At 41.8% G+C, this 15,080-nt stretch overlaps 1 protein-coding gene across 1 annotated transcript in view; it reads right to left on the bottom strand.

Moving 5' to 3' along the window:
- CA8 (carbonic anhydrase 8) overlaps nucleotides 1-15,080 on the bottom strand; it is a 133,365-nt gene that overhangs the window by 86,826 nt on the left and 31,459 nt on the right. The window contains exon 2 of the mRNA XM_023727774.1: nucleotides 2,587-2,682. Within this exon, the coding sequence (XP_023583542.1) occupies nucleotides 2,587-2,682 (96 nt within the window). The remainder of the gene's footprint in view (nucleotides 1-2,586; nucleotides 2,683-15,080) is intronic.

The following is a 15,080-nucleotide window of genomic DNA, read 5'->3' as shown; positions in this document are numbered from 1 at the left end:
TTCAGACTGTGCACAAAATCAAATGGCAACAGATTTGGTTGCTCTGCAATGCATACATTGCCCTTGTTCTCTAAGAGGGAGATTAAGTTTCTAGCAGGGCTTCGACCCATAATTTTTCCCATTCACCGTAACTTTAAAAATACGAATCTGTTCCAATGACACTTCCTTGGCCATGACTGACCCGGGCAGAATCATTTGGAAGCCCTGCTTTGAAAAGCCATAATAAATAAAGAGTGAAATTAGGATTCATTTAAAAATGTAAGAATTTGTTTTTAAATTCTCTAACGTGTCATACTTTGAAGACACTGATTTTAAAATATTAAAAGGCTAAAAACCTAAATGCAACTTTCAAGCATATATAAAGAAATATCTCAGAGGTACTTATAAAAGAATGTTGTTGGCATTAGTAACACTGCTGAAATATACACCACAAAAAACAAGTTTAGCAGGGCCAATTATTTAACTTTGGAAAATCAAATTATCGAAGACTAAGATGCTCATACTACTGCTACAATCACAGGTTATCCAAGGAGTAGCCTGGAATTGTTGCTCCAGAGTTGGAAATCTTGTTTCTGATTCTGACTCATAGCACTGAATAGCTGCGTGATCTTGACCAACCTTGACCTCTCTGGACATTGGCTTCTCTTCTACGAAATGAAATTTCCAGGGTCTCTTTCAGCTCTAAATCTTTTATCATGTCATTAGATGACAAAACAAAGTTAAGGAGATTTGTTTTAGGAACTAGATTAAATTTTTACCTATGTAATCATGTGGTCTGCTTTCATATGTTTTGCTTAATTTAAATAATCTCTTTTGCCCACCACAGAATTCAAATATAAATTGTATACTGACTGTATCAGCCCAGGTGTTTGCCAGTCTTATTTTATCAGTCTTTTCTATAAACCAAATCAAACCCAATCCATTGCCGTTGAGTCAATTCCGACTCATAGCAACCCTACAGTACAGAGTAGAACTGCCCCATAGGGTTTCCAAGGAGCAGCTGGTGGATTCGAACTGCCGGCCTTTGGGTTAGCAGCCATAGCTCTTAACCACTGCACCACTAGGGCTCCATCTTTTCTGCAAGGCAGTTGAAATCATATTAAAGTAAAAATTATTAACAACTAAGAGCTAAAATAGTCTACTATATGGTTATATTATTGATGTTTCTTAGATTTTATGGCAAGCCAAGGTCCAAAAACATTTTCTGAAATTCTGTCATAAATAAAATGACCTCCGACTTCATCTCTCCCCACACCTTGTGTAAAAATGGCGTGGTGGGGGCATTTCAAGAGGGGTGAGAATCAGAAGCAGGAGCCTAAGGTTGATCTCTATGATGTGGAGGTCAAACATACCTCCACCCTCCAACCTTTTCACCAATTCTGATACCAGCTGTGCCTCCCACTGCACTCTTTATTTTTCTCTGCTCGATTCAATAATTCGTTGCAATGGCCACACAGAATTCACAGACCATACTGACAGTTATGAGATTTATTAGGGAAGTAACATTTTACAACTCAGGATCAGGAACGACTCAGGATACAATTCTTCAGTCAGGACAGCTTCTCAGCCATGCCTACAGGCAGGCCTCTCTGTCTCTCTCGGCTCTTGGCCCCTTTGTCTGGCCTCTGCCCTGCTTGGGCAAGTGTTACAAATATCTTCAGCTCCTCCAGTTAAGTACCTGGAGGCACCCTACACTGCCAGTAAATCTTGGCCCAAAGGCACTCAGCTCTCACTCTGTTGGGTCGGCAAGCCTAGTTCCGCCAACAAATGCCTGGAGGCATCCCACTCTGCCAGGAAGCCTTCTGCCCAAAGGCTCTCTCAGCTCTCTTGCTCGCTCTGTGTGTCAGCATGCCCACTGTAGCAGCCTTGTCCCATGGGCCGGGGAGCCCATCATGCTCTCTTATGCTGGTCTCCTGGTTCTGCTGCTGCCGTTTCTCACTATCTCGAACCATCTCCAGTGTTACAGCTCTCTCTCTCTCCACTTGTCTCCTGGGTCTAGGAAGTTCTCAGCACAGGGAACCCAACTCCAAAGGACACTCTCCACTCCCATCTCTTCTTCTTGGTGGAAGTGAGGTCCCCTCTTTCCACCTCTGGGATGGCTCATTTTAAGCTTAGTGGGATGGCAAAACTGACCAATCCCCTTGTTAGGGTTCCATACCTTATTTGCACAGTCCCACCCATACAAGGGTGCCATGAACCTTATTTGCATTATTAGCAAGCTGTCCAATCCCCTTGGTGGGCCACAAGGACCTTATTTGCACAGTCCCACCTAATCATTTGGTGGGACTTGCAAGACGGTGGTAAGAAAAACCATATAAAAGTGATCCATCATACCATACCCTGACTGCCACGCTGAAGAAAATTTCTAATAAATAAATGAACTATTTTCCAACAATGAATATTGCTGAGCTCTCATACTCCACAAAGATGTAGTTTTCTATTTTTAAAATTATCACTGGTGTCTATATACGTGTTTAATGTCACCTCTAAGTTATAAAACCGAGAGAGGATAAAACTATTGTGCAAAATGAATTAAAAATAAGCATCTCTAAATAATACAACAATCAATGACATGAGACCATTTACCTGAACAAACAAAGCAATGATAGCAATTCCATGTGGTTTCCCCACAGCCTCATCAATACTGCCAAACAGGGTGGAGTTCCAGTGGATTAGATGGAGCTGGAATATCAACAATGACAGGTATTAATGCTTTTTAACTTAGAAAAACAAAGATCTATCAACTTTACCGCAACTATATTTATACAATATCATATGCTACACAAAAGTATCACAAAAACCAGTTGTCCGGTTGACTCTGGCTCATGGCAACCCCATATGTCAGAGTAGAACTGTGCTCTGTAGGGTTTTCAATGGCTGATTTTTCAGAAGTAGATCACCAGGCCTTTTTTCCAAGGCACCTCTGGTAGACTTGAACTGCAACCTTTCCATTAGCAGCCAAGTGCGTTAACCATTTGTAGCACCCAGGGACTCCAAGAATATCAGAAATAGACAACAAATAAAACTATTGTCTTAACAGGTTCTGTATGAATTCCTTCCTTCTTATTTCTGAAAAGAAGCAACACTTGGTGGATAACTGCTTCTCAAGTCCAGCTTTCATCTTGATCAAGAGCATATCCAGGGTGACATGAAGATTTCAAACCAATTTAGTTGCCTTTCCTTAAATGTTATCCCTGCCCCAACCCCCATCCCACAAATATCAATGGAACAAAACTCCAGGTCTGGATACAAACACCAGAACTCATTCAAATACTGCCTATTCAAATACTTTCTCACCCAGTATTTCTATCTAGAAATTTACAAAGCCAGTCTCAAATCCTGGCAAATTATTTCAGCTCTCCACAAAAATCCAGAGACAGCATCCTATAAAAAAGTATAGTACTTTTTTTAAAAAAAGCTATGGTAAAATAATGAATGCCTATGTAAATCTCTAAAATGCCATTTCCTGCACTGGAGCTGAATTTCCTTCCGTGAAGAAATGACAGACAATGCTCCAAACAACCCCCTCACTCAGAGATCACTTCGTCAGGCTTTGTAGCGTCCAAGTTTATCTAGAATATGCACTTGCGCCTACAGCACTGATAAAAAACTTGCACAAAGCCAAATTCAATTCCCTGGATAAAAATCAAGTGGCCACTGAGGTTCTTATTATAAGAGTAGCTATAAGAAAACCTTCTGCCTAGAATGCTATTTTTATTACTACAGCTTTTAATCCAGTTAAAATTACTTACTACATTAAAAAACTGCCTAATTTAACAATTAGTTCTAATCCAAGAAGACAAAGCCAAGATTCGATCACCATATCATTTTATCATACTAAAATATTCAGGAAAATCATCATGAGGATTGACAGAAATATTTCCTTTTTCTATTGCTGAATTTATCCAACTAGAATTCGAGAGTGTAAAACTGACCACTAGAGGGAGCGCATAAAGTCCTCTCACCACACTAGAAACAGTAGCAGGGAAAAGACTAGGTCAGGCTGTAAAAAACTCACGTGGACTCTAAGCACCCAGTAAGTGCAACTGTCAAGGCACTGCCTTTACAAAGACAACGTTCTATAACCTTTTGATTAATAATGAAAGACATACCAATTTTAATCTCTCCTTCTCTGACTGTAACAACAGCATGGGAGACCTACTGGTATAGATAAGAACTGATTGTCTTAATTAAATCAACAAAGGCGGCCTTGGCCCAAGGTTGAAATATATTTTTATTTGACAAATTACAAAGTTCAAACTGACATTTTTCTAACTTCTTATAGCAACATTATGGGGCGCTTTTTTCTACCTGAAACAAACAACTAAAAATGTACAGCTTTTTTGGCTACTCCTCACCATTCAGCGATGACATCATCGCTCACACCTGCTCTTCAAAAACAGCCTCACTTCTTTTGTGTGTTTAAAAAGTTAAAGACACCACTCCTTAAGTGTGTGCTGCACATGTGACTTCCTTCCAAAGAGTAAGCATGGAAGCGGGAGGGGGAGAGTAACTTTACAGTGGTAATGACAAACACTACCTCAAGCCAGGTAATCCAGGTCAACATCAACAGTGATTGTGATACTGATAGTATGTACCATTGATACAAGGAGCCCTGGTGGCACAGTGGTTAAAGCGATCGACTACTAACCAAAAGGTCAGTGGTTCCAAACCACCAGTGGCACCTCGGGAGAAAGACTGCTTCCACAGGGATTTGCATCCTTGGAAACCATATGGGCTGACTATGAGTCAGAATCGACTTGACAGCAGTGGGTTTGGTTTTTTGGGTACCCTTGACATGCGCGCAGCCCTGGTGGCACAGTGGTTAAGAACTTGGCTGTTAACCAAAAGGTCGACAGTTTGAATCCACCAGCTGCTCCTTGGAAACCCTACGGGGCAGTTCTACTCTGTGTAGAGGGTGTCTATGAGTCGTTTGGTTTTGATATGTGATGAAAAAAGGGCACTTCAGCTCCTCCCAATACTCTATAACCCCAGTCTAATCATGAGAGCAACATGAGACAAACTTCCAGTAGGGCATCCTACAATACACCTGACCAAACCAAACCCAAACCCATTGGTGTCAAGTCAATTCCAACTTATACTGACCCTACAGGACAGAGCAGAATTGCCACACAGGGCTTCCAAGGAGCAGATGGTGGATTTGAACTGCCGACCTTTTGGTTAGCAGCCAAGCGCTTAACCACTGTGCCACCAGGGTTCCAACACCTAACCAGTACCTCTCAAAACTGTCAAGAGCATCAAAAACAAGGGAAGTCTGAGAAACTGTCACGGCCAAGAAGAGCCCAAGTAGACAATTATATGTTATCCCTGGATGAGATCTTGGCACAGAAAAAGACATTAGGTAAGAACTAAGGAAATCTGAAAAAAGTGAAGACTTTAGTTAATAATAATGTATCAATATTGGTTCATTAATTATAACAAACGTACCATACTAATAATGTAAGATGCTAGAATTGGGAAAACTGGGTGTGGGGTATATGCTCTGTACTACCTTCACAATTTTTCTATAAATCTAAAACTCTTTTTTTTTTCTTTTTTTTCAAGTCATCTATTTTTTTTTTTAAAGTAAGTAAGTAAAATTAAGGGAAATGCTGGCACTTCGGCCAACCCAAGCTAAAAAGGATAGTGGAAGATCTCTGTGACCCCTGGTGTGGCTAACACGGTAACACAAGCTGAAAATAACAAGAGACCCTCTGCCATCTGTTGTTCACTTTACCGTTTGGTACTTAAATCCAAAAGGTCAGCAGTTCAAATCCACCAGCCACAACTTGGAAACCCTATGGGGCAGTTCTACCGTGTCCTTTAGGGTCGCTATGAGTCAGAATTGACTCAATGGCAATGGGTTTGGTTTGGTTTTAACGGGTTCTTAAATACAGGTATGTGCTGCATAAAGTCCATTAGGGCAACATCCCACTGCATATACATCTGTGGTCCCATTAGGTTATAACAATAATTTTAAAAAACAGTTGCCATTGAGTTGATTCTGACTCCTAGCAACCCTACAGGATAGAGCAGAACTACCTCATAGGGTTTCCAGTGAGTGGCCAGTGGATTCAAACTGCCGACCTTCTTATTAGCAGCCAAGCTCTTAACCACAAGGTTGTAACAGAGTTCAGAAATACCAATCGGAGAATGGGACGTAGCAGACGTACTTTGCTAAGTACTGTAGATCCTATCTGTCTCTCACTAGCTCTCCGGGTTCACGTCAGCCCCCGTCTTGGAGTGGCAAGGAGAGGGGGTCCCTGTGCCCATGTGTGGCTACCTGCCCTACTGCACTCGCCTCAGGCAGGGACTGCGAAGACACGGCTGAAGCTACTGAGGGAGATGCCCTGCGAGGCTGCTGCCCCACCTGGCCAGGGCGTCCTTCGAGTCACACCCAGGGCTGGAGGAGTTTAAAGCCCATTGGGCAGGTGAAGCAACAGCGATGCAGGTCCCAGACCCGCCTGGTAATCGTCCCGTGTGCCCATCTCTGGTACATATAATATGGTGTTCACACAATGTCCAAATCACATAATGTCTTATTTCATAGATCATATACGGACATTAAGTGACGCATACCTGTAATCACCTGGAGCTGGTGGTTTAGGAGCAGAACAGATCTTCCCTCAGCGTTGACAAGCTAAGTTTTAAAAACAAAGCTTTGTCCTGGTACTGAGAAACTCTCGTCTTGGAGGAGCTTTCTCTCATTTTAAGATCAAACAAAATATCATTAAAGCTCCCCTCTCTAAAATACTGTAGGATGGTTAATTCAAGTACCAGGCAAATTTCCAAAACATTCTGGAATTCAGCCAACCTGCCAGTTGCAACCTAGTAGTAGGAACTCAGATGCATGATCTGAGGGCACAGCACGCCTGCATCTGCTCCTCCTAGCTTCAGCTTTCTCTGCTCCCCAGCCCTTTTCCACCCTCCACCTCCCCCACCCTGTCCTTTCTCCCCATCTTAATGAAGTTTTTTCAGACCTCAAAAGCTTGAATTATTCACATTTACTTCTGTTCTCCCTGAGCCCCTTCATTCCTATAATCTCATCACATTTTACCTTATATTAGTGTTAGTTTGATTCCATAAAGCAAAGCCGAACAGGCAGGAAAATGATGGTGAATTAAAGAGCTGAATTACCTGTGTGGTAGCTGGAGGGTACATAAGTTTGACAGTGACAGGCAATGGGGTTGGAAAAGTACATGGGGTCACAATACACAGGGCTTTAAATTTATTATAACTGTGTTCTGGGAAACACTAAAGCAATATATTATTCTAATGTATATTATTATTACTTATACTTCCTAGATTCAATCAAACTCATCCCCCATACAACCTCTTTCCTTCAGAAGTCCTTTCGGCAGTACAGAGGATGGACTGAGGGAGTAGACCTTGGAGGCTGGAAGATAACCTAGACTACTGTGGTGGTTCCAGCTAAAAAATTCTAAGAGGTGTGCAAACAAAAAAGTTTGGAGACAAATGGAGCAAGATCAGTAGCAATGGGAATAAAGAGAAAAGGCCCTAACAAAGTGACAACATTTGGTACTTATTCTTCTAATATTAAACACGGTCCCTTGGGAGGGGTGGGCGACAAAATAATCCACTGATGATCAGAAAGAAAATATGAAAGCTTCTATTTATATTGATTTGTATCTAATTCCATTTTATATCAATTTTTCTATGCTTCATAAAATACATTGCCATATATGTATATATAATTTATAAATAAATATACCCATATTAAGGATATGTTCTCCAATATTTAGACTAATAGGAGATATTAAACAAAAATGTTGGAGGCAAGTGGGTTTGGATCAAAAGGTACGTGACACTAAGGATACGGTCTGGAACATGACGAATCCCCCCCACCAAGTCCCAGGGACTTATGACTGGGCGTAGGAGAGTCCAAGCAGGTAACTGTAATTCGCTGAGGGGACTCCGAAGTTCAGCTTCACAGCCTACCATTACAGATGTGCTTTAGGGGGTATACAATCCATGGGGCAGAGTACAGAATGGAGAGGTGGGAACACTGTACACTCTTCAACTCCATCGATAAATTCTCAGGGTAACATGCTCACATAAAGGACCTCCAGATCAGGAATCAGAGTCAGAGTCTTGTCTCAGGCCCACAGCCCTCAGGCTCTGTGAACTGCACAAGGCACTAACTCTGTGAGTACCAGTCTCTCTGCAGCCTAAGGAGAACTACTTCTTGCAGGCTTGAATTACTCCCTCCTTTCTCTGTCCTTCTATAGTAGTACTCTTTAGCCTTACGTTGTTACCACGTTTTGCCTTCAGGAGCACTAGTTATACACAGCCAGCAAAGGCATGAAAGCAGGTGATACATTTTGAGAACAGAGAGCAGCTTACTAATTTAGAGTGAACACCAAGTATGTACACGCTGACTGTGATTTTTAACCATTATAAAAGGTTAGATGGTACTAGTACTACATCTGAAGTCAATGGGTGGCGCAAACAGTTAAGCACTCAAATCCACCCAGAGGTGCCTCAGAAGAAAGGCCTGCCGATCTACTTCCGAAAGACTGCACCACTGAAAACCGTATGGAACACAGTTCTACTGACACACATGGGGTTGCCATGAGTTGGGAGTCCACTCGACAGAGACTGCTTTGTCTTTTTCCGTTACCTAGATTCAGGAGGTCCCACGATGCCAAGTCACCTCACTCTTTCAGGGTCCATCTGGCTAACAAAGACTCCAGGTGAGACCTGGACCTTCAGGAGTCTAGACCTTCCTCAGCCAAGGGTCTAAGGGAACACTCTTGGGTCCCTGGCCCGATCTTCTTGGCCTGATTCCTGCCCTGTAGTTTGCATATTATTTCACTGCTGAGTCTCTTCTCTCTGGCATTTGCAAACACACTGTGAAGCAGGTAGTAGAGGGGCTGCCTCTCGAAGTCTGAACCCCGCTGTACACTATGGTGACCAACAATAGTAACTGAAAAGCAGCGGGGATGGGAAGAATGCTTCCTCAGCTGAAACAATCCCTTCAAAGTAAGCCCTTAAAGGGGAAAAGGTTTTGCCTTCCTCCCAACCTGGGCACGTCACAGTAGAAGAAAGTGGTTTTCTAGAACAATTAAAGCTATAGTTTTCCCTCACTCCTTACCATTCTTTTCCCTCCCTTCTCCCACCACAACGATTCATCATCACTCTGTCAGCATCATTCCTATTTAAAAAAAATCTGACCATATGAGAACAACTGTAAAGCTCCCGTTCGTAATTTTAGAGAAAATCTTTGTGGCTGAGCTTTGCTACAGGGCTCACAAGTTCAAATTTGCTGCAATCGATCATGATGCAATACCATTAGTACCTGTGAAATGTTCATCTTAATGTACTTAACTCACAGCAACAAATATATTTGTCCAAAGTTATGAAACTGTAACGAGCCTTACGGTCATTTATTTGTCACTGAGAAAAATAAGTTCAAAGATTTCATGGCAGCCTAACAGAAAGCTATCTTCAAGATAAATGAGGTTTATTATTAACATAAATAACATGACAGCATTAAAGTACAAAAGATGAATCCTGAAGAATGGAAAAAGCATTAAAACTGAAAAGGCAATTATGACTCACAAGTATCTCTCCAGCCCTGAGCAATCACACGTTCTGTGAGGTCTCCTATCTTCAAATGCTTAATGGACACTTCCTTGTAGAGGTCTCTTTGTCACTTCATATGGAATATTTCCAAGCCTGACATCAATTCCCTTCAAAGGCCCCTCTCACTGGTCTCAGGGGAGCTCCCAAACTCCCAGTCTGAAACCTGGGAGTTCCCCACCTACCCCTTTATCTCCAACCGCACCAAGTCCTTTCCTGGTCCCTAACCATTTGCATTACAAAGCCTAACTAATCTCTCTTCAACACAGCTTTCATCACATTTCCTCTGTTCAAAAACCTCTGATTTCCTTATTTCCTATCCCCATCCTTCCCCACCCTAGCTAGCCACAAAATGCTTAAACTATGTGTAACTCTTGACTCCTCACAACAGCCCCCACCCCCTCACTTGTTGTTCCACTCACTTGGAATGCCTTTTGCCACCTCTCCTGCCACTGCCCAAATCTTGCCTGTCCTCCTGGGCCCTGAAAGGCATTGGATAGATAGATATAGATAGATGGAGACCGAGTTAGTGATAGAGATAGGTACAGGGAAAGGGACAGGGATAGAGATACAACCTGAACCAACAGATACGATGGAAAAGGAAGAGAAAAAAGGGAATAACTGGGCTTTCCACTGTAAATCACTGAAGAAAAGTAAGTACCATTAGCAAGAGTAAGATGAGTTCAGTTTGAGATAAGAGTTTAAAGCAACATCAGAACATTCAAACTGGTCCCCAAGAGTGGATGATGGAGAACTACAGCTGTGTTGAGAAGAAGGGGCTAACGGTGCAGACTGCAGATATCCCTAGATTGACGCCCCCCTGAGCCAGCTCACTGGCAGATGACGTCCTGAGAGAGGCTAACAGAGAGCCACAACTGAGCTTAGGAAAATGGTAAGATGAAGAAAAGGGGAATATCTAATATGCCAGAGAAAACCTAGAAAATTCCAAAGTGCTGTTAGGGCAAAGGAGAAAAGATTTTCTAGAAGAAAGTGTGGTCAACAGTGTCAACACTACAAAGAAAATGAGGACAGAAAAAGACTTTTGATCTATTTCTTAAGAGGAGATAGATGATTCTTGAGAAAGTACTTCCAATACAATGAAAGGAGCAGAGGCAGAATGCAAAGGCACAGTCCACTCATCCTAGAAGTTGGGCAGTGAATATAAGAAAACAGAACGAAATGGTTGCTGGAGTCGGTGCTGAGTGATTTTTTTAAATAATGAAAATCAGTATGCTTAGAGTTTAAGCAAAATTCAACTTTCAATTTGAATGTTGTTGTTGTTGTTAGGTGCTGATGAGTCGGCTCTAATAGTGACCCTTTGTACCACAGAAGGAAACACTGCCTGGTCTTCACAGTAGTTGTTATGCTTGAGCCCACTGTTGCAGCCACTGTGTCAGTCCATCTCTTTGAGGGTCTTCCTCTTTTTCACTTACCCTCTACTTTACCCAGTATGATGTCCCTTCTCCAGGGACTGACTCCTGATAACATGTCCAAGCTATGTGAGACAAAGTCTCATCATCCTTGCTTCTAAGGAGCATTCTGGCTTTAATTCTTCCAAGACAGATTTATTCATTCTTCTGGCAGTCGATGGTATATTCAGTATTTTTCACCAACACCATAATTTAAAGGCGTCAATTCTTCTTCAGTCGTATTTATCGTCCAGCTTTCTCATGCATATGCGGTTACTGAAAATACCATGGCTTGGGTCAGGTGCACCTTAGTCTTCAAGGTGACGTTTGCTTTTCAACATTTTCAAGAGGTCTTTTGCAGCAGATTTCCCCAATTCAATGCGTCGTTTGATTTCTTGACTGCTGCTTCCACAGATGTTGACTGTGGATCCAAGTAAAATGAAATTCTTGACAACTTCAGTCTTTTCTCCATTTATCATGATGTTGTTTATTGGTCTAGTTGTGAGGATTTTTGTTTTCTTTATGTTGAGGTGTAATCCATACTGAAGGCTGTGGTCTTTGGTTTTCATCAGTAAGTGCTTCAAATCCTGTACACTTTCAGCAAGCAAGGTTGTGTCATCTGCATATCACAGGCTGTTAATGAGTCTTCCTCCCGTTCTTCATACAGTCCAGCTTCTCGGATTATTTGCTCAGCATACAGATCGAGTAAGTATGGTGAATGGATACAACCCTGATGCACACCTTTCTTGACTTTAAACCACGCAGTATCCCCTTGTTCTGTTCCAACTACTGCCTCTTGGTCTATGTACAGGTTCCTTATGAGCAGAATTAAGTATTCTGGAATCCCCATTCTTCGCAATGTTATCCATAATTTGTTATGATCCACACGGTTGAGTGTTTTTGCACAGTCAATAAAACACAGGTAAACATTTTTCTGGTATTCACTGCTTTCGGCCAGGATCCATCTGACATCAGCAACGATATCCCTGGTTCCACATCCTCTTCTGAATCCAGCTTGAATTTCTGGCAGTTCCCTGTCGATGTACTGCTTTAGCCACTTTTGAATGATCTTCAGCAAAATTTTACTTGCTTATGATATTAATAATATTGTTCGATAATTTCTGCATTCAGTTCAAATTTTCAATTTGAATATTCTCAATATTCTTTTAATGGTCAAAAGAAAAGCCTGAAATATTATAAATTTTAATAAATCAGAAATATTTGATGCATCTGTGAACTCAAGACTTAATTAAACCTAAACACTATTTTTCTACCAAGCTATAAACATTAAAAACTTTCTTCTGAGCTAGGCCACTACACAGGACAGACAGAGAGGAAAAGGTTTCATTAAGACCAGATTTCGTTTCTGCATTCTGACTTTGCTTAATTGTGTTCATCAGTCCCAAAGAAATTCAACTGTAGAGAGTTGTGTCAGGTCTCAAGCCAGATTCTGAGTTTCAGAAGCGAAGTATCTCATCTCAGCCACACTGTATCACACCCAAAATATCCATTCTCAGAACACTCAAAAGAGCTCTGAAATTAGAAAAAGAGCAAAATGTTTATGTCTCAGCTACACTTATGATATTGGGTGTCTTAGGCTGGGTTCTCTAGTGAAGCATATATACAGAGAGAGAGAGATTTATTTCAAGGAAACAGCTCACGCAGTTGCGGAGGCTGCCAAGTACCAAATCCATGGGGTCCGGTTCAGGCTGGAGGCTTCTCCTAATTCACATGGTTGCAGGGGCTGACAAACCCAAAATCGTCAGGTCAGATGGTAGGCTGCTGGCTCATGGGGCTGCAGGAGCTGGCGAATCCCAAAATCTGCAGAGCAGACGGAAGACTGGTGGCTCATGTCCCAAGAACTAGAGGTCAGAGGATGATGAGTTGGATGCAGGATCGAGAGAGGGCGCGCTTTGCCAGAACATCTATATATATTAAATGCAGGCCACACCCCCAAGGAAACTCTCCTTTCAACTGATTGGCTGCTCACATAGGATCCCAAAATGGAGGATGATTACATAACATCTGCTAACTACTGAGAATCATGGCCTAGCCAAGTTGACACCTAACCTTAACCATCATACTGGGGAGTAAGAGAAAGATGCTATCAAGCACTGGAAGGAAGGGAGGGAATGAAGGAGGGGGAGAGAGGTAGAGTCAAATAGAGAGAAATCAATAAAGCAAGAAACTGAAAGTGAAATCTTTGAATAACGAGATGGAAGCATTAAATAAGTGAAAAACAGTTAACAGAGAAAGCACCCCTTTTGCTCTAGAGTCACTCTTAATTATATAAGGCAGCCCTTTCATCTGCAGATAAATTGGGATTTAGTGTATATTATTTTTCGGTGCTGTTGCACTTTAGGATGTCACTGTCAATATATTATGCAGCTATTATTCAGAGAAGAATGTTCCAGGTGTGGAAGGATATAATAGTGACAAAGCACTGTAAAGTATGGAATGAAAAATTATATGAAATTCTCTCTCAAGCCGTTACCTACCTGTTACGTTTATCTCAACTTAATTATGCATCTTCTTAGATAAAAGAGAAGCAGAATGACATAGTTTCAGAGCAAGTTCACCCATTAATATATTATTAACATTTTAATATTATATTTAATTAATCCTACTAATATATTAATATCAAAAGGTATTGACAGTGTTCTTAGGGTCCAGAATTCTCAATGAAAAGGCACTGGCTCTCTGTAATCTAACAAAGGAAGATTTTTTTCCAAGGAGAATGATTTCTTTTTTGAAAGCTGATTTCCTTCTGTTTACTTTGATATTGCTGCCCCCTTTAGGAACAGGGCTCTGCTCCCAAAAATGAAGCTTCCTTTAGGAAACTCCACTGCAAAATGTTGGGAAAGGCTTGTTGGAGCAATCACGTGAAGAAAAATTGCATCACTTTGAAATATTTTGTATTTAATGTAACATCAAAGCAAACCAATTCTTTGGCACTGGCTTCCTGGTGTTCCAGGAAATATCACCTCTTATTCTCTTTTTTAAAAATCTGAATTATTGCAGATTATGGTTGCAATTAAATGGCTGCAATTTAAATTCGCTATACCTCATTCTGTTGTTGTTCCAGAAAGTAAAGAAGGCAAAGACACTGCCAAAGGGCCTTGGTGTTATCAGAGAATATGAGTCATTTAAAGTTTGGATCTGTCCACTCTGTGCAGCGAATCAGAATGATGGCTTTATCACCCCCTTCCACCCCGAATGAGAACCACACTGGACAAGAGTTCTGAAATAACGCAGTGTTCACCAGAACATTCACCAAGTGCTGACAATGGAAATACAAAGACCTCAAATCTTTTCATGAAAGAACCCAGGCTGTGAATAAATAAAAACATAAAATGTATAGTCCAAGAGCAGAGAAACATGAGTAACAAAGGTGAGTGTGGAACATAACTGACGGAGGATGCTATGGGCATTTGTGCTCATTTAACAAGCACTGGAGTGACACTCTCCACTGGGCACCATCCCAGGTGCTCTTCCATTATTCCTCACTCAGTGCTCACAGCGCCTTCGTGACGCCGGATTCTATCACTCTCGTCACCGTCCCCATTGTAATAAGAAGGGCATGGAGGCCCAGAGGGCAGAGTGACCTGCCCCAGGGTCACAGCTAACAAGAGGCAGAAGCAGGCCATGGACCCGGCTGTTTGTCTCCACCACCTCCATGCACCTCTTGTTCCAAGGACAGAGGGCAGAAACGAGTCAGGGGAGAATTCACAGCGTGAGTGTTCCCACAAAGCCTGCAGAAACATCTGAAAGGCAGGCAGGGGGGGTATAGTAAAGAACCCCATCTATGAAAAGAGAGATGTGCTCGTTTATCTTCAGCTTGGTTATTTTCTCACGATGCTGCCTGAACTCACCTATTTATTTTCTTTAAAGTTCAAAGATAACTAATAACTCTCTCCATTATAGAAAGTCAGATCACCTCCACAGGGTCACAAATTCAGATGCCTTTAGGGACCAGGCTAATGAATGAGAGAAAGTGATGATATGTAAGAGGGGGAGCTGTGAGAAATGGAAGAATCGATGCCCGCCTAAACCAACTGCTGTGGAGTC

Source organism: Trichechus manatus, unplaced genomic scaffold (genome assembly GCF_000243295.1).
Source record: "Trichechus manatus latirostris isolate Lorelei unplaced genomic scaffold, TriManLat1.0 scaffold00018, whole genome shotgun sequence".
Taxonomy (NCBI): domain Eukaryota; kingdom Metazoa; phylum Chordata; class Mammalia; order Sirenia; family Trichechidae; genus Trichechus; species Trichechus manatus.
This window is presented reverse-complemented; position numbering and strand designations above follow the sequence as displayed.